Raw genomic sequence first — 19,988 nt, 5'->3', positions numbered from 1 at the left:
ACTGGGGGCTCTGCATGCCACTATGCAGGACCCCATGTCACTATGCAGGACCCCATGTCACTATGCAGGACCGCATGTCACTATGCAACTTTTTTGTTGTTGTACTTTAATCCATTAAGACTGGGAATGCATCTGTGTCATTTTAGATTTGTTTGGCTATTCAAAAATAGCAGGTGTACAAGCTCATAGCGCGGCACCGAGTGCACTATGAGCTTGTAGATCTGTTATTTTTTTTAAATCGTGAAAATGTGTGCAAATCTTCGAATACATATTATTAAAAGCAAACATTTGTAAAATATTTAGTTTCAGGGACCTCCAGAAGCAAAGATTTAAGTTACTAATGTTTGCTTTAAAGATATATATATTCAAAGATTTGCACAAATGTTCAAGATTTTTCAAAAATAGCAGATCTACAAGTTCGTAGCGCTGCACTTGGTGCCGCTCTATGATCTGCTATTTTTGAATAGCCAAAGTATAAAATAATGGTTAAAGTGGTTGAAATCTAAGATGACACAGATGTGTTCCCGGATTAAATGTGTTGTAAGGACATTTTGAATAGAGGCCTTTTACTCAGAGCAATTGTAAAGAAATGTGAGTCTGCTGTGCACTGTTTATCTCCCATTAACAATGTGTTTTAATCTCACCACAAAAAAACGTGTGACGCTTGGAGCTCTACATGCTCTTTATCATGTCTGTGTGGAGAGCTAAACTATTTTCACACAGAGTCCATTTCCTGCATTGTTGTAATAACTACCCAGGAGGAACTGGTGTGTGTTTTACACTGATATCATTTAACCAGCATGATCACATATCCGCCTAGTCATGTTCAGCGGTGGAAAAGGTACTCTTAAGCAGTGGTGTAAAGTAACTAAGTACATTTACTCAAGTACTGTACTTAAATAAAATGTTGAGGTACTTTTAGTTTACTGGAGTATTTCCAATTGCCTATAGTTTTACTTCTACTCAATACAAATATTGTACTTTTACTCCACTACAATTATTTGATAACTTTAGTTACTTTGCAGATATACATTATTACAACTTATAAAACATACATTAACCACTTTAGCCCAATTTTATACCTAGGCTATTTGAAAATAGCAGATCTACAAGCTCACAACGCGTCGCGATGCGACGCGTTGTGAGCTTGTAGATCTACTATTCTCAAACATTTTAGTAGTTTTACTTTTGGTACTTTAAGTACATTTTGATACCAATACTTTTATTATTTTACTCAAGTAAATTTATAATTCCGGACTTTTACTTGTAACAGAGTATTTCTACATTGCTGTATTGATACCTTTACATAAGTAAAACATTTGACTACTTTTTTCACCACTGGTTGTAATAACTACCCAGGAGGAACTGGTGTGTGTTTTACACTAATATCATTTAACCAGCATCCGCATCACATATCCGCCTATTCATGTTCAACGGTGGAAAAAGTACAAAAATGTTGTACTTAAGTAAAAGTATCAATACTGCAATGTAGACTGTACTTACACTCTCAGAGATGAGTTGCAGACCTGTAAGGGTCTATTTGGAACCTCCTACAAGGAGGGTCCCTGGGTGGATCTCACTTTGAGAACCACTGAAAATCTACAAACCTGTCAAATGTGTTTTGTTGCATGCAATCTAGAGTTCTCAAGTTCTGCCCGAACTCGATCATACATTTTCGGGCCGGGCAGGACCGAACCCAAATCTATGCTAATTAGTCGGGCCGGGCCGAGCCTCAGGTTCTGTGAAGAAGAAAAAAAGAAAAAGAAATCTATTACTCCCAAAATAGAAATTTCAACGGTAAGGCCGACGGAAATGGCAGTGGATGTATTGGATGCAGCTCAAAGTTATTAAAGAAAAACGGGCGACAATGGTCAAAACTCAATCGAAAATCGGTGAAAGTGGCCGTTTTCAAGATATTTTGGCCATTATTTCTGGAACGGAAGGTCCAATCTGCTCAGTTCAAAGCTTGTTGGATGAGTGACTTTGAGGACAATAGGCACATAATGACACCTTTTCAGGTTTTTCGGGTTTTCGGTCTTTAAAGTATGGTAATTATTGGTGAGGCTTTAGGATAGGAAAGTGTTTTTTGTTGGTTGTTGGCATCATGAAGAGATAATGTGCAAAAAAAAAACATAAAACCAAACGAACTGATTAATCTACTAATTGACTATGAAGGGGAAGAAGACCTGATTAGGATATTGGTCAGTCCTAGTGAGTGTCTATAGATCATACATGGGCAATTGGCGGCCCGGGGGCCACATGCGGCCCCCACCTTCCCTTAATGCGGCCCACAGTTTAATATCGGAACACTGATATATTATTGGTTTCAGCCGCTACAATTCCAAACATGCAAACATGACCCGCTTTAACTACTTCAGTCTATATTAGTAGCTTAATGACTAGTATTAAAATTCTATTGTCTTTTTTTTATGTCCAATGTGTTTGTATTTAAGTCCATAAAGGTAACATAAGTATAACTAAATGCATTTGAAATAAAATAAAAATAAATACTTTTCAGGATTCCAATTCAAAAATAGCAAAGAAAAATCTGGATTCTGATTCAAAAGTAGTAAAAATAGCCGATCTACAAGCTCAAAACGCGTCGCACTGTGACGCGTTTTGAGCTTGTAGATCGTCTATTTTTGCTACTTTTGTGTGGCGAAAAAAGTTAAAATACGGACACAGAGTATATGCAATGTGGCCCTCTGGAGTGAGTGTGGAAATATAGTGGCCCTCGCCATCATCAAAGGTGCATCACCCCTGCCATAGATCAATAGATTGATAGAGAGAGCCGCTGTCAGGTGGCAACCGTGTATGTCCAAAGCTACTTTTCATAAGAAAAATAGAAGACATTTACATGTATTTTGTATTACTTTGTTTAACTGTCTTGCTCTCTCTCGCTCTCTCTCTCTCTCTCCTTCAGAATCAAACATGCCAACATCGTATCCCTGGAGGACATCTTTGAAAGTAAATCTCATCTCTACCTTATCATGCAGCTGTGAGTACTGTGTATATATCATGTGTGTACTGTATGTGTTTTATGTGAGTACTACTGTACTGCAGGGGTCTTCAACAGGGGGTCCGGGACCCCCTAGGGGGTCCTCAGAGCTACTACAGAGGGGGGCCATCCAAATGTTTGTGTGATAGGATAATTACATTTTTACATTAACCACTTCAACGCTAGCATTCCTATTCTGAGGAGAACGTTAGCGAAAAATAGCCGATCTGCAAGCAATGCAACACCTTGCAGCGTGTTGTAGATCGGTGTTGTAGAACCTTCATCTTTTTTTAACCATAAAACAACCATTTCCCTTGTGTGGACCAGGAAAATGCTCCTCACCGTGTCTATGTCTTACATTCTACTAGAGGGGGGACATTGTGCCCTCACAAGTATAGTGATGCAAGTTTACACACACACACACACACACACACACACACACACACACACACACACACACACACACACACACACACACACACACACACACACACACACACACACACACACACAGAGCACCGTGCCTTCTCACAACAACCACCAGGGGAGTACGCCGGAGACAGACAGAGAGAGAGAGAGAGAGAGACAGACAGACAGACAGAGAGACAGAGAGACACACACACACACACACACACACACACACACACACACACACACACACACACACAGAGAGAGAGAGAGAGAGAGAGAGAGAGAGAGAGAGAGAGAGAGAGAGAGAGAGAGAGAGAGAGAGAGAGAGAGAGAGAGAGAGAGAGAGAGAGAGAGAGAGAGAGAGAGAGAGAGAGAGAGAGAGAGAGAGACACACACACACACACACACACACACACACACACACACACACACACACACACACACACACACACACACACACACACACACACACACACACACACACACACAGAGAGAGACACACACACACACAGAGAGAGAGAGAGAGACACACACACACACAGGGAGACAGACACAGAGAGAGAGAGAGAGAGACACACACAGAGAGAGAGAGAGAGAGAGAGAGAGAGACCTATTGCCTCATTAGCTTAAAGATCTGTTCAAGTGACGCGGTCGTGCGATGGCGTATAAATTAACTCTACAGTGTTTGTCACAGAGGAACGTAGTAAACGAGAGGATTTAGTGATTGATTATTTTATGGGGCACATTTATCTAATTGGGAAAAAAAATCAATATTAGCCATTTTTCACCACATGAACCCTCTATAGCGTCTCTATTCTGGGGGCGAACATGTGTGAACAGCAGCAGATCTATAAGCTCACAATGAATGCGGCACAACGCCGGGCACGTTGTGAGCTGGTCAACGGGAGCGGGTCTAGTACAGAGCCCTGAGGGACTCCGTTCAGCTAAGTGTAGAGGGTTTTAAAGTGGTAGTATAGGTTTGTCACACAGAGGAATAGAATAGAGAGGATTAGGACTGGGCGATTGATTATTTTATGGGCCACATTATCTAATTTGGAAAAATCTATATTGGACCATTTTTAGATTCCATTCATTACCGCTATAGCAGCCCTACACATTCCACTCTGTTGTGGACACCTCTCTGAAGTCCTCCGGGGGCGTTAATTAAATTAAATCTGGGTCACTAGTCACTAATTAAGGTTACATGCTGCTGGCAAATTCTAAACTTAGTTTAGAATAAGTGCGATGATTCGGTCTGATTTACGCACTGTGTTTGAACCCATTAAGACCTGAAGCCGATTCAAAAAATGTCTTCAAAATCTTGAACGTTTTTTCTGAAAAACGCTATATCAGTGGTTCTCAAACTTTTTCATGTCAAGGACCCCCAAAATGATATGTATTTGGCCACCGGCCCCCACCTCAATATATTTTGTTCCAGGGACCCCCCCAGAAGCAAAGATTTGAGTTAAAAATGTTCTTTCCACTACTGGTAATAATATCTGGTAATAATAATGTGTCATTTTCTATACCACCAAGCCATGGCGTGTTATCAGGGCTTAATCAACATTGAAAGATATACCCGCACACGGCCACTTGCAACGTTCAAGAGAAAGTATTTAATGGGAGTTTTAACGTTTCGTGTAGACCTTCCTCAGGCATCTACACGACCGAAACGTTCATTGCTCACATGAAATACTTTCTTTTGAACAGGCTATCCTTTAATATTGATTTTGTCTACTTTTTTGCTTTTTAGCCCTTTTACTCCCCAATTTAGTTGTTATGCCAATTGATTCCTCCCCCGAACACGGGCCAATTGTGTTCTTGTAGAGTAGACGCTCGACAAAGCCGGACGCACCACAGTGGATTCGAACCCACAACCTCCGCGATGGTGGGCACTGGGCAGGGACTTTACCACCGCGTCGCCCTTTCTTTATCTGGGTGTGCGGATGTTCTTTTTTTTTTTACTAGTGTTATCTGGGCTTAAAAGGGATCCAGAGATGAGATAGGGAGGGAGAGGAGAGGCACACACTGTTTGGATGTTTCCAGTGAAAACAGCAGGTGGTCTGGCAGGCAGGGTGACATATGGGGGGGGTGTTATTGTCGATGTTCGGCCGGAAAACCTGGTATTTACAACAACAAAAACATGTTCCTTTTTAAAACAAAAGTAAAATAGTGAAAATAGCTGATCTAACAAGCTTGTTAGATTAGCTATTTTCACTACTTTGGTGAGACACTCTTGTATGATGAAGTTGTAAGGCATTAATTTATGGGGAAAAAAAACATAAAAAAGATGAAATAATGGAGATATGAGGTTTCTGCCCGACAGCAACGTACGCAGGCCTGGAACTTGGTCATTTTAGGGGCAAGGCCACTTGGCCTTTGGTGTTGTCCATTTTTTGAGGGCACAAAGGCCAAATGGCAGTGGCAGGAAGGCCATCAAATAAAACAAGATTTTAGTGCATTGAAAGAATGAATTGCATTTAAGGATGATTTTAAATGTAATATGTAGACTATCTGCAGTGAAATGAATAAATTATGGTATTTACTATCTGATCCATGCTCAGCCCTGCACCAATCAAAGTCACTGAATTGTTTTTTTAACCCATTAAGACCTGGAATTGTGTCATTTTTAGATTTGAGCTAAAAAGCATTATTTTACACTTTGGGCTATTCAAAAATAGCAGATATACAAGCTCATAGCGCGGCACCGAGTGCCGCGCTACGAGCTTGTAGATCTGCTATTTTTGAAAAATCGTGAAAATGTGTGCAAATCTTTGAATATATATATATATATATATTTTAAAGCGAACATTTGTAACTCAAATCTTTGCTTCTGGGGGGTTCCTGGAACAAAACATTTTGATGGGGGTCCTCGGCCAAATACATATAATTTTGGGGGTCCTTGACATGAAAAAGATTGAACACCACTGATATAGAAACATAGGTTTTTCAGAAAACTGTTAGGATTTAGGAGACACGTAGAATCGGCTTCAGGTCTCAAATGATGGGGACTCAGGGGAGTTAAGAATTCAGCATCTCAACAAAAGACACTGGCGTCTACATGACAAGAAAAGAGACACAAGCCCAATCTGTGCCTCAACAACATAAAGCAACAGGCTCCCATCACCTCCATCACCACCACCTAGAAGCCTTCTGTCTGCCTTTCTCTTTCTTTTCATGCCCACCCAGTTGTTTCTCTCATCTATTCCTCCTTTACATTTTAACCTCATTATCTCGTACTTCTTGGCACTCCCTCGCTCGCTTCTTCTTACTTCTTCAATGCCTGCTGCTGCTATATTTATGGTGTGATTAAACGTGTGATCGTGTGCATGTGGGGGAGCGTGTTTGTGTGATTTCTGTGGCAGAAAAATCCTAATGACTTGAGTGAAGCATGCTGTGTGGCGTGCTGTCATGTTCGTCTGTGTTATTATGGCAGAATGGCCCCTGTTAGATAAGGCAATGCTTCCACCTAGTGGTCGTGGAGGCTAAGAGCAGGTTGAATTACAGTGAGAGCATTAGAGCTGGATGGCAGTGAGTACACAATATGTCACTTACTAACAGTGGTGGAAAAAGTACTACATTTTTACTTTACTTTACACTTAAGTAAAAGTATGAATACTGCAATGGAGAAATACTCTGTCCTAAAAGTCTGGTATTCAAAATTCCGCCGAGCTCACATGTGACGCATTGTGACAACTTGTGAGCTTGTAGATTGGCTATTTTCAGCATGCAACCAAGTGTAAAATCAGGCATTATGATGTCATCAAGGCCTGCCAAAATACTTTTTTGCTGACAAAATCAACTGTAGATTTGGTCTACTAAAATCGACTAAAAGGAAAACATTTCAGATGACTAAAATAGGACTAAAACTAACTCAAAATGAACACTGGTTGCTCCCATCGTTGCAGGGTGTCCGGAGGGGAGCTGTTCGACCGCATCATAGAGAAGGGTTTCTACACGGAGAAGGACGCCAGTAAGCTCATCCAGCAGATCCTGGACGCCGTCAAGTACCTCCACGACATGGGCATCGTCCACCGAGACCTCAAGGTCAGTCTGCTGCATGGCTCACCTACGGGAATATTTGACCACTTTAAACCCTAAATACTTTAGTTAGACCGTGTCCGGGTGTAGCTCAGTCGGTAGAGCTCTCGCCTTTTTGGACCACAAGGTCATGGGTTACAGCCCGTGGCACCGCTAAACTCAGTGTGTGAGTAGCATGGGTGGATTGGGTGCGGCAAGTCGTGCGGTAAGTACTGGGAGCTGATGGTACGGTAGGTGTGGCGCTCCAGCCCAGCAATTCATCTCCCAGAAGTCTAGCGCATGATACTTTGATAGATTGGGCTGGTGTCTCTTTCTTGTCATGTAGACACCAGTGTCTTTTGTTGAGATTCTGAACTCCCCTGAGTCCCCATCTTTAACCCTAACCCTAACTCTAACCCCACCCATAAAACAAACATGGGCAAATTCTCCTTCTACAGTACGGCCACCAAGGTATGGAATAGTCTAACCCCATCCCTCAAAAAATGCAGTTCGCTGGGCTCATTTAAAACAGCCCTAAAAGCTCATCTTTCTGGAGGCCATAAGAGGAGGTAGTACCAGTTTCCCGGTAGACAGATGACCCCCCTCCCCTTTTTTTGTATATGTTTTTTGTATATAGCCGACACTTGTATCGTCTCAGGGACTTGGTTGGACCCATAGTCCAACCATTGATGCTGAGTGCCAAGCAGGGAGACATTGGGTCCCATTCCTATAGTCTTTAGTATGACCTGTCCCAGGGGATCGAACCCCCGACCTCCCAGTGTCAGGGCGGACACTCTCTAACCACGAAGGTCACTGAGCTGGTGGAAGAAGGAGTAACTGAAAGCAGTCTGTTTGCCTCGCTGCTTTGCTCTTCCCTTTCTTTCTGCCTGTAAACTGATGTGATTGACTTTGATAGTTGTTTTAAAAGCCATTTTCTTTTCTGCCATTTTGTTTAAACTGCGGTGGGCGGGGAAGCTCCGTTGTTTGATGCAGTGTTTGTGTGCTGTGTGTAGACGTGTGTGGTTGAGAACACACCACCAAGGAAATTGCCAAGTTTGGACAAAATCTCCACACAGTTAAAAGAATGTAAACAAAAGTATACGTTCTCTTCTCTCTGTGTGTGTGTGTGTGTGTGTGTGTGTGTGTGTGTGTGTGTGTGTGTGTGTGTGTGTGTGTGTGTGTGTGTGTGTGTGTGTGTGTGTGTGTGTGTGTGTGTGTGTGTGTGTGTGTGTGTGTGTGTGTGTGTGTGTGTGTGTGTGTGTGTGTGTGTGTGTGGTCTCTGTGCTCTTCTATTGAGACATTTTAGACCCTGTGGTTAGGTAGGGCACCCACTGGTTGGCAAGAGGTATTGCATGAAATTAAAAGTGAAATAGCTTGCCTTCCCAAATGAGCTCTCATTATCATCAACAGTAGTTAGACCCAAGGACGCCCCAAAATGAATTTGGCCACAGACCCCCTTCTAAAAATGTATTCTGCCTTGGAAGAGAAGAAAAAATCTAAATTATCCCAAAAAAACACTTCAAAGATTTATTTATTTTTTATTTATTTTTAATAGCAGATTTACAAGCTTGCAGCGTGGCACAAAGTGACGCGCTGTGAGCTTGTATATTTGCTATTTTTGAGAACCACTGTTCTAAATCCTAAGAGTAAAACAAAGATATATAAAATGTAAAATGACAGAGATGGTTTTAATGGTGTTAATCTGATGTGTGTCTCCTACCATGGCAGCCCGAGAACCTGCTGTACTACAGTATGGAGGAAGACTCCAAGATCATGATCAGTGACTTTGGTCTGTCTAAGATCGAGGGCTCTGACAGCGTCATGTCTACTGCCTGTGGAACGCCCGGATATGTTGGTGAGCACATGCACAATCTAATGAAGTTGATGTGTGACTATTAAGGCAGCGATACACTATAGAAGTGTTTTGAATTTAAAAGCTGTATAAGGATGTACATGCTAACAGACATGGTGGAGCTGTGGTCCATATAAAATGTTTCATGCTGCGTTGTTGCTTGTGTCTCTCAGCCCCTGAAGTTCTGGCTCAGAAGCCCTACAGCAAGGCAGTGGACTGCTGGTCCATCGGAGTCATCGCCTACATACTGTGAGTGACTTGAAGGAAGTGGCACTGTTTGCACCATTCATTTAACCACTTAAACCCTACCCTACATTATATATACTTAGTTGACTGGAGTCTCCCAGGGATCTCTATACTAGGCCCCCCTCCTGTTTTAGCTGTAGACTAAATATATTCAACCAAATAACAAATCTATAAGCTTCTAAAAATGTGTGCATTCACTGCGTTGACACCTGTTCTTCTCTCCCATGCTGTCTCTCAGGCTGTGTGGCTACCCTCCGTTTTATGACGAGAACGATGCCAAGCTGTTTGAGCAGATCCTGAAGGCGGAGTATGAGTTTGACTCTCCCTACTGGGATGATATTTCTGATTCAGGTAAAAGGACTTCTTTTTTTTTAAGCAAAATTTATTCAAAGAGTACACATGACATTGTATTCAAATTTGCAAAAAATAAAACAACTCTTCGGTTTTACATTTTCTCCCAACAACTCCCATCCACCCCTCCCCAGTCCTCCCCATCCACCCACCATTTTTCCCCACAAGGCCGGACATACAAACAACAATAAATTTACATGTACAAGATCAAATAAATACAGTAAGATACATAGTTAAGAGACAGGAACAAGAAACACAAAATTATGTTCAAGGGAATGAAGAATAGATTAGAATTTGTCAGAAAGGAAAACTGCAGGTGGTTTTTGTTTCCATTGTGGTCCTATATGTATTCAATTCCTCAACATAGCATGACAAAAATGTACACAATTATACAGCAACAAATTCAAACACTACAGTACAGTATATGTACAAAGGAGAAAAAGGAAAAACGGCTGCAGTGAATGACAACTCCTTTCGGAATTTACATTTACCCCCCTCTTGTGGTCTCCTGATAGATGTTTTTTCAGACTTTTTAACCCTTTAAGGCCTGGGAAAGCAGCATCTGTGTAATTTTTTCGATTTCGTTGGCTATTCAAAAATAGCAGATACACATTTTTAGAAAAATCGTGAAAATGTGTGAAAATCTTTAGTTTGAATATATACATATATACTTTTTTAAAGCGAAAGTTTTTAACTCAAATCTTTGCTTCTGGGGATTTTACAAATGTCTTCTAAATCCTAAAGTACTTTTTTCCGAAAGTTGCTATATTATCAATGGTTTTCAAACTTGTCAAGGACCCCCAAAATGATATGTATTTGACCGCGAACCCCCTCCCATCTAAAAATATTTTGTTCCAGGGACCCCCAGAAGCAAAGATTTGAGTTAAAAATGTATAAAGATTTGCACAAATTTTCAGGATTTTTCTAAAAAATAGCAGATCTACAAGCTCATAGCGCGGCACTCGGTGCTAACCACTTAAACCCTACAGCAGGGATGTGGGGACTGATATGTTTTATCACATTCACTTCCTTTTGAGGACTGTAGACTGTCTTGATATGTTTGATACATTTGATTTAACTATTTACTTAACATAATTATGTTAACCACATTAACCCTGGCATCCCTGTCTTGGCCACATTTTTCAAATGTGTCAATTTCTTTTATTGTTGGGAATAACCTCAGAAGAGCAGCTGGTGACGTACTATGTCAGTGGTTCTCAACCAGTGGTGCTTGAGGGGGTTCCAGGTGGTCCCCAGCTAAATGATGCAGAGTTGGTAACCAAATGGACCCTTATATATCTTTAACTCTTGAGAGCGTAAAATTAAACCAAATGGACCCGTCACGCTCTCAAGAGTTAGATTATTGTTAAACATCTGCATTACTTAATTTACAACAAGTCTACACAATTAGAGCATGTAGAGGAATTGTTATTTTGATCAACGTTTGCCTGTTACAATACAGCATGGAATCGTGGACAAAATTGTATGAAACGATAACAAAGTATTCTAAGTCTTGGGTCTGAGAGGCTAAATCTCATCCAATGGTGGTTCCGTGGCTTAAATGCCGAATAAATAATGGACCTTGATATGAAAATTGTTGAAAACCACTGTACTAATGTGTTGGTGTTTTTTGTTTGTTTTTTCTAGCTAAAGACTTCATAATACACCTGATGGAGAAAGACCCCAGGGTGCGTTACACATGCGACCAGGCTCTTCAACACCCGTGGTAATGGAAACCATATGTTACTGTCAACACACACAAGTTCAGTTCAATTCAAAGGAGCTTTTATTGGCATGAGAAAACGTACGTTTGCATTGCCAAAGCAAGTGTGAAAAATATAATAAAAACAGTTTAAGAAAATGGGGAAAGTTTAGTTGGAGGGGGTACAGGCAGCATTGTGTTAAACAGAGCTATGTCACATTTTGTCACGCGCACACGCGCGCACACACACACACACACACACACACACACACACACACACACACACACACACACACACACACACACACACACACACACACACACACGCACACACAGAGATAAGGACACTATGATGTCACCACAGTGTGTAACAGTGGTGTTGTGTGCTTGTTGTGTTGATCAGGATTGCAGCAGACACCGCCTTGGACAAGAACATCCACGAGTCTGTCAGTGCCCAGATCAAGAAGAACTTTGCTAAGAGCAAGTGGAGGGTAAGAGGAAAATATCACTTTAACCACATGACCGGGGTCCCCCAGGGCTCTATAATTGTTTTTTTTCCTTCTACACCAAATCTCGTACAACTGAAGCACAACGATAATTAGGAAAATATACTGTAACGCTGTGCTAAATAGCATTGTGTTGTGCAGTGGTGGAAAGCAACTAAGCATATGTACTCAAGTACTGTACATGTTTTAGGTGATTTTACTTTACTGGAGTATTTTCCAATTTGCAATACTTTTACTTCTGCTCCACTACATCTTAGAGGAAAATATTGTACTTTTACTCCACTACAATTATTCGAAACCTTTAGTTACTAGTTACTTTGTTGATTTAGATTATTATTAGAAAAAATACATTAACCACTTCAGCCCTATATATATACTTCAGCTATTTGAAAATAGCAGATATACAAGCTCACAACGTGTTGCGGTGCGACACATTGTGAGCTTGTAGATCTGCTATTTTCAAAAGACTTTAAATACATTTAGCAAACTTGTGAAATGGGACATTCTGCATAATGAGTGCTTTTACTTTTGGTACTTTAAGTACATTTTGATGCCAATACTTTTGTACTTTTACTCAAGTACATTTTCAATACGGGACTTTTACTTGTAACAGAGTATTTCTGCATGGTTATATTGATACTTTTACCACCACTTGTTGTGTGTTCTCTGCAGCAAGCGTTCAACGCCACGGCGGTGATCCGCCACATGAGACGACTCCAGCTGGGGACCAGCGAGAGGCCAGAGGACCCCCAACACCTAGGTACCACGTTGTATACAAAGCAGAGTCCTGCACGGGTCCAATTTTGAGAACCCGCGCCCGGCCCGCCCGTCAATACTCAGATCCGTAGACCGACCCGTCACCCGTGATTATTTCAAAAATACGAACCAGACCCGCCCCGCCCGTCAAATAAACGACCCGTTGTCCGCCCGTTTACCCGTTCCGTGATTACATGCAGAGTAAAATGTAAATCCTATTGAAAAGTGTGTTGAAAAAGATAGCAGCCTTCAACAACAGCGCTACATTCAGTGGTCAGGTTCGTACAGAAATCAAGTGAAGACGGAGGAGCGACCTTAAGCCACTCGCGCGAACGCGCATCTACGCAGCACACATGTGTCGTTTTTTACGTCGTCAGATGGTTTTAATTTGAAGGTTTAACAGGATGTTCAATGTGTTTTTGTGAGTTAAGATAACTGACCAGCGTGCTCCATGCAGTTGTGCTGTGTTAAGTTACACAAGTGACGTTGTTTGGGCGGAAACAGTGCGCTCTGATTGTCACAATAAAATGATACCCGCCCGCGATTAGTTCAGTACCGCCCGTCCCCGTACCTGTGATCTTATCAAAGTAAAATTTTCACCCGTTTTCACCCGTCAAACGCGGGTACCCGGCCCGTTGCAGGACTCTGATACAAAGCAATACCTCTTTGCTAATAGTGTATGATAGAGGTGGTTTGGGATCTGGTGATACTAGAGTCCTACTGACTTATGCAGCTTATACCTCATACTCCCAAGAGTGTGGACAATAACATACCTTTTTAGCACCCTATTTTTGGTTTAACTCTCCCACTGCCAGAGCAAATAGATAAATAAAGCCCAGACTGCCAGCGATCTTTCGATTTTCTTAGTATGATCAACCCCCCTGATGTTTGCTAATCACAGAGGGTTTTACTGTGCTTCGGCAAAAAAAAAAAATGTCATGGCGACCTCCCGTTCGCTTTTTATACGTGTTAAAAATAATGTCTCGCCAAAAATACGTAGTAATACACAGGAGCCAAGATACAGGTTATTTCCCAAATAAATAATTAACCAGGAAGTGAATGGGTCAGTAAATCTTCGGATCACGTTATCTTCTGGTTCTGTGTGATTCTTTTCTTTTTTTCTTAATCAAAAAGAAATAATAAGTCGTCATAAGTCGTCCTTTGCAGTGAGGGCGTTTGGACGATGTCTCATCACATTACATTACATTACAGTCATTTAGCAGACGCTTTTATCCAAAGCGACTTACAATAAGTGCATTCAACATAGGTGGGGAACGAAACTACTAATCACCCGAACCATTAAGTGCATTCTCTTCTAAAACAAGCAACCAAGAGTATACCTAGCGCTCTCGTCATAAGTCGTCCTTGGTATATAATAATTGCGAACGCAGCGGAACTCCTCGCAAGTGGAGCTTACTAAGAAACCGTGCTCGGGTTGTGCGTGTGTCTGTGTGCAGTATTGTGTGCACTGCCTGTGTGCAGCCGCACCCCCATGTGACTCATGCTCTCATTGGCTGCTGACAGATCTCAGAGTGCACTACAGTGTGGCTGAAATCCGCCTGCCCCTGGGTGACTAATACAGTCAAGAATAACACATCTAAAAGCATCTACACGAGTTCACCTATTGGGATATCTAAGAATTCCATGTCATTTGTGCATATTTCAGGCCGGATGGCAAGTTGAAAATGCCTTAGTTTGAGGACAGTTTGAGATACCTTCTTGTGGCGGCCCTGTTCTCACTAATTTAACTGTACCACCCACTTCTCTACAATTGCTCATTCCTGTCTATTCTTCTTATTGTTATTTTCAAGCTGCGTTCGCTTCCCGCGTTCACACGTCTTACTTGTCCTTAATATACGTAGCTCAAAGCAGGGTGTTCTGGTGGCACTTGATCTGACACTGTCACTGTCTCTGTCTCTCTCTCTCTCTCTCTCTCTCTCTCTCTCTTTCTGACACACACACACATGGTGTCTCTCTCTCTCTCTCTCTCTCTCTTTCTCTTTCTCGCTCTCGCTCTCTCAACCAGAATCCCAGTGCGAGGGTGGTGGCTGCACCCACAGCGCTGACAGCAGTGCTGCAGACCCTCTGTCCAACAACAGCTGCTCGTACCACTGCCACCCTGCCAGCCAGGTCTGATTCCTGACCCACCACCCCCCCTGTGCCCCACCATGCAGCCCCCCACTTTACTGTAACCTACCTGATCATCATACCCCCCCCTCCCTCCCTCCCCTCCTCCCCACCAGTGACTTTAACATTTTTAATCCCCCTGTGGGTGTCATGGAGGACCAGAGGCATCTGCTGCTCCCTCCCTCCATCTGGTTTGGGACCACAGCGTCATTCCAAGCCCCCCCCCCCCCCTGCCTGTACGTATACATGGGGAGGTGGGGGTGGTGGTGGTGGGCATGGCTGGGAGGTTCAACGCGTCCGGTCTGTGGACGGAGGAGAGACACTGCCGCTGGTGATGCTTTATGGTAGGCGGGTCACTTTCACAGACTGATGGTGATGGATTGGTTGAGAGGAGGAGTGAAATATGATGGAGAGAGCAAGAGAGAGAGAGAGAGGAGGGGGAGTGTATCAAGTGTATTGCTTAAAGGGAGTAGGGCAAACACTTGTTTTATTTAATAGGCTCTATGCACAGCAGCCATATTGGAAAGAAATTGGGCCTCTTCTTACTTCCTTCACAGGTGTTACCAATGATACTAATTGAAGGCTCTGTTCCATTCTGGTCAGGGTGCTGATATCGTGCATGTTGGCTCACTAGAAACACTCCATTTTGGTTCCCAAATGGCCCCTTATGGTGGGTGTGTAACTCTGAGAGTGTACAAATGGAACCAAATGGACCCTTACGGGTCCATTTGGTTCCATTAGTACACTCAGAGTTATGGGGGTCCTTCAAAATAAGACAACCACTATGCCACACTAAATGGAACTGAGCCTTAATTAGTATTATTGGTAACACCTGTAAAGGAAGTAAGGAAGGGGCCCAATTCATTCCCAATATGGCTGCTGTGCATAGAGCCTATTGTATTGTTTATCTCCCTCTTAGAATTTAGAATAATACAACAAGGAACATCTTTTCCAACAGATAGTATGTTTAAAGTTATACTGTGTAACTTGTTCAATTAAACAAATGTTATTTTCTATATAATCTTTCACTGGTATATTTCTCACAATAACCATTCCACAAAAATCTCTCTAAACACTTATTAAACACTGGCGCCGAAATGACTTAGGCACCGGAAATGTGCGTATTGATGTATTTTACCGTTAATAAATGCCGTTTCTGACGACGGGTTGTTGCATTCCAAAATATTCTCAGGCGCTAGCTAGCATTCATTTTCGAGCGCTCCCTCTGTATAGACAAACGCTGTAATAATGACACAGAGCTACCAGTAGGTGTCGCCAAAAAAAGACTAGAATAATGAATGTTACACAGTATGACTTTAAAGTATTGTGTGTGTGCGTTGGACACAACAGTAAGCCTCTTCGTTTTATATTGATAAACTTGATGTGAAGGGCTTCTTGAAAATGACAACTGATTTTAACTGATGTTCCAATTTTAACTGATGTTCCAATTTTATTTGATGTAATTTGACATCATAATTTACCATTGTGTCAACGTGGATCCATCTAGTACATAAGCAGGTTGTGCTTTTAGACAATCAGTGAGTTCCCATACAATAGGGCATAGCAGTGGTGACCATTTTGTGGTGCCACAGATAAGAAACCCATTAATTTCCCCCGTAGAGATTTCCCGAAAATATTTATATGAATTAGTTTAAGCCTGGAACCAAACCAAACCCTGGCTCCTGGTGAATCATGACCATAAAACATTTGATTCTGTGTCAAAAAATATTTGAATATTTAATTTTATTATATATACTATATGCAGGGTCCCCACGGTCATGAAATATTTTGAAATTAGAAAACACCTTTTCCAGTCCTGGAAAAGGTTTGGAATTTATCAAGGGTCCTGGAATGTATCAAGGGTCCTGGAAAAAACATTTGGCTTTGCATTGTTTTTGGCTATTGATTTAACAAAAGTAGTTTTTCACCGAACGGGCTGCGTGATTGCAGCCTAATGCATACTGGACGTGACAAAAAGAACAGATCTACAAGCTCACAACGTGAACGTGGTGCAGCGTGATGCGGAGTTAGTAAATTTGGCACGAAATTTGGAATGGAATTATACCATTCTATGCTTTATTTTTTATACACTGCCTGTCTTTGGGCATTGCACATAGGAGTAAGAGAATCATTATTGCGCTGAATGATTGTTAAATAGGCCTGGAAATTGGGTTAAATATTCTGGAAAAGTTTTGGAAATTCATTGGTAAAAATGTGTGGGAACCGTGTATATGTAATAAATACCCTTTGTTTTGCGGTTTTCAAATATTTGTTGACACTGAAAAGCTTCAATTAATGTATATAAATACTTTCGGAAATCTCTGTGGGAAAAAATCATGGGTTTTCTATCGGTGGCACCACAAAATGGCCACCACTTCTATGCCCTATTACTGCATGCATGTAGCCTTTCTTGTGGCGGTACACAGTAAGATACGGAGTGTCAATTTAACTGCAGAGTGTAAAAAATGGACAATTTGGGGTCCATTATTTTATTGTGTATGGTGTTCCTGGGTTTAGTGGTTTGGGTCTTTAAACCAGATACAGCTTCACTCTTCTCCCCAAACCTCTTTAAACTAATTCAGTACAGGGATATATCTTTGTAAAACGGTGCCTTTGTATGTACTGTACGATGTGTGAAGGGTTTATTTTACGGTAGCTTTTGAAAAAAGATGCATCTACACTATTTCTGTCATTTCATGTGTTGTACATAATACTGTATTGCATTGATGCTATTATTATGAATTGAAAATGCATTTCTTTTTTTTTTATTTCATCTCCCAGTTAGGTCCTGTAATCTCATGAGCGAGACATACAGTATACTCACTGCCATCCCTATACCTTCACTTAAAGCAGCACTATGTAGCTTTCCTCTTCTACCCCCGGATTTGAACCCGGTTTCCTGCGCTGTAAGTGCTGAAATGTTTACTATTGAGCTAATACTATTGAGGTAAAAGTTTGGTCACATCCTGTTTCTCAATAGAAGAGCAGGAAGACAAAATACAACCTCCAACTTTGTATAAGTTATATTGTATTACAGATTGGACAAAATTACATTTTATTCATTAAAAATGTTACATAGTGAGGCTTTAAGAATAGAGCTTGATTAAACCAAAATGCTTGCCTAGATCAGTGGTGATCATATATGTTATGTAAAGAAAAACATGCATGCAGCCTAATTGCAAAAAAACAATATATCTTTGCTGTCGGGAGGAATCCTTGTGTCTCCATATTTCAAACTGTAGGTTTTTTGACCATTACTGTGTCAAAAGTAATCAACAAACTATACTTTAAAAATGGTAAAAATAGCCGATCTACAAGCTTGTGAGCTTTTTTTTTAAATAGTGAGCTTGTAGATCTGTTAGTTTCACAATTTTCATCTGTGGAACCAAATCAAACTAAATGTAATGCCTCAACTCCTACAATTCCAAGTGCTTGTCAGGGTGGGGGGTCCCCAGTTCAAATATGATTACGGCCTTGAAAGGTTGAGATTACTGCCCTACTTCATTACAACAATGTCACACAAAAGTAGCAAAAACAGCCAAGCTTGCAGATCGGCTATTTTAGCTACTCATTTGAAAGTGGTTAAAGACGGGGTGCCGTGATTTTCAGTGAATCCCCCCCCCCCCTAAAAACATAATCATCAGGTATTATGGTTATACTAGGAGGAAGATTTTTTTCAAAAAAGTATACAAAAATTGCTAAAATTATGTTTTTCTGTGGACACGCCTCCAGTTCATTAAGTATACCTGGTTCTCACCGTAGCACCTCCTCCACCACCTTAGCACCACCCACCTGTCCTAGTCCCTCCTCCTCCTCATGCCCACACCTGTTGTGTTATGATAATGAGGGGGAGGGTATGTTTTTACTATGTCACTAAAGTGCTGTTTCTCTATTGGCACGTTTGACCCTCAAGTTTTCAGCCTCCAGGTACTGTAGAAACTCAAAATAGTCAGAGAAGACATAAAACACCATAAAACACCACCAGGGGGCTTAATGAAGTTCTATCAACCTCATAGACACATGAAAAACAGAAAAAGTGCAAAACCATGGCACCACCTCTTTAAGTGTGTCTGTGGGTTTTGAAATGTTGATCCAATGAAGTATTAATAAGAGCTAATAACTATATTGGATTGCAGAACACACAGATTATTTTTTTCCATTTCCTGAAAAGTAATGGTTTTGGACATACAAGGTTTTCCCTCAACAGTGATGATGATGATGATGATGATGATGATGATGATATATTAATTCATAGTGCAGGGAAGCAGAGCATGGTCATTCTGGCTCCAAGTCATGGGGCCACTCATTTATAGATGGTCCTGGTGGCATTGGAGCAGCTTTACTCTTTACAGTTATACACAAAAAGGGATTTTTATTGTATTTTATGTTGTTTATATCCTTAACAGCTTTTAGGTCTCCTTTAGGAATAAATGGAAGTTGTATGTTTTTTTTTTTATTGATGATGCTCCTGATCATTTGGGATGTATTAAACATTGACCCACAAAAAAAAAAAATACTTAGACCTGCTAAACCATACTTACTGTAAATGTGGTCATCTTGTACAGGTTGTGAGGATGTCTGGAATTGTAACCAAAACTTTACATGCAGCCTGTCACCATGTACAGTCAATGCACTTTCATTGCCATCCTCCTCTTTATACGTTTTTTTTTTTTTTTTCATAGGCATGTCTATTTTTATGTTATGTCATCAAATCCAGTCTGTACAGAGAGAAACTGGATTAAAGGATATGAATGTACACATCCCATTGTCTCACTTCATCATTACATATGTATTTTTATTTTAATGAAACTGCAATGCAAAGTACATTCTGTAGCCACACACACATACTGAAAGGACAATTATCAGGGCTGGTTGATTTAATGGAGATTGAAAATATTGTCATACAGTGTGGGTCATGAGTCATGATGACCGAAAGAATAAGATTACGGATACAAGCGGCCAGTGGTGGAAAGTAACTATGTACATTTACTTAAGTACTGTACTTAAGTACAATTTTGA

At 41.1% G+C, this 19,988-nt stretch overlaps 1 protein-coding gene across 1 annotated transcript in view; it reads left to right on the top strand.

Annotated features, from left to right (window-relative positions):
• camk1b (calcium/calmodulin-dependent protein kinase Ib) overlaps window positions 1-19,732 on the top strand; it is a 90,104-nt gene extending 70,372 nt beyond the window's left edge. The window contains exons 4-12 of the mRNA XM_084061606.1: window positions 2,924-2,998; window positions 7,318-7,456; window positions 9,158-9,284; window positions 9,455-9,530; window positions 9,766-9,878; window positions 11,526-11,604; window positions 11,984-12,071; window positions 12,759-12,846; window positions 14,869-19,732. Of these exons, the coding sequence (XP_083917732.1) occupies window positions 2,924-2,998; window positions 7,318-7,456; window positions 9,158-9,284; window positions 9,455-9,530; window positions 9,766-9,878; window positions 11,526-11,604; window positions 11,984-12,071; window positions 12,759-12,846; window positions 14,869-14,978 (895 nt within the window). The 3' untranslated portion in view covers window positions 14,979-19,732. The remainder of the gene's footprint in view (window positions 1-2,923; window positions 2,999-7,317; window positions 7,457-9,157; window positions 9,285-9,454; window positions 9,531-9,765; window positions 9,879-11,525; window positions 11,605-11,983; window positions 12,072-12,758; window positions 12,847-14,868) is intronic.
• The last annotated feature ends 256 nt before the right edge of the window (window positions 19,733-19,988 follow it).

The sequence above is a fragment of the Gymnoscopelus microlampas genome, assembly GCF_963454915.1.
Source record: "Gymnoscopelus microlampas genome assembly, chromosome: 7".
NCBI lineage: Eukaryota > Metazoa > Chordata > Actinopteri > Myctophiformes > Myctophidae > Gymnoscopelus > Gymnoscopelus microlampas.
Note: the sequence above shows the minus strand (reverse complement) of the source record. Positions and strands in the feature narration are given on the sequence as shown.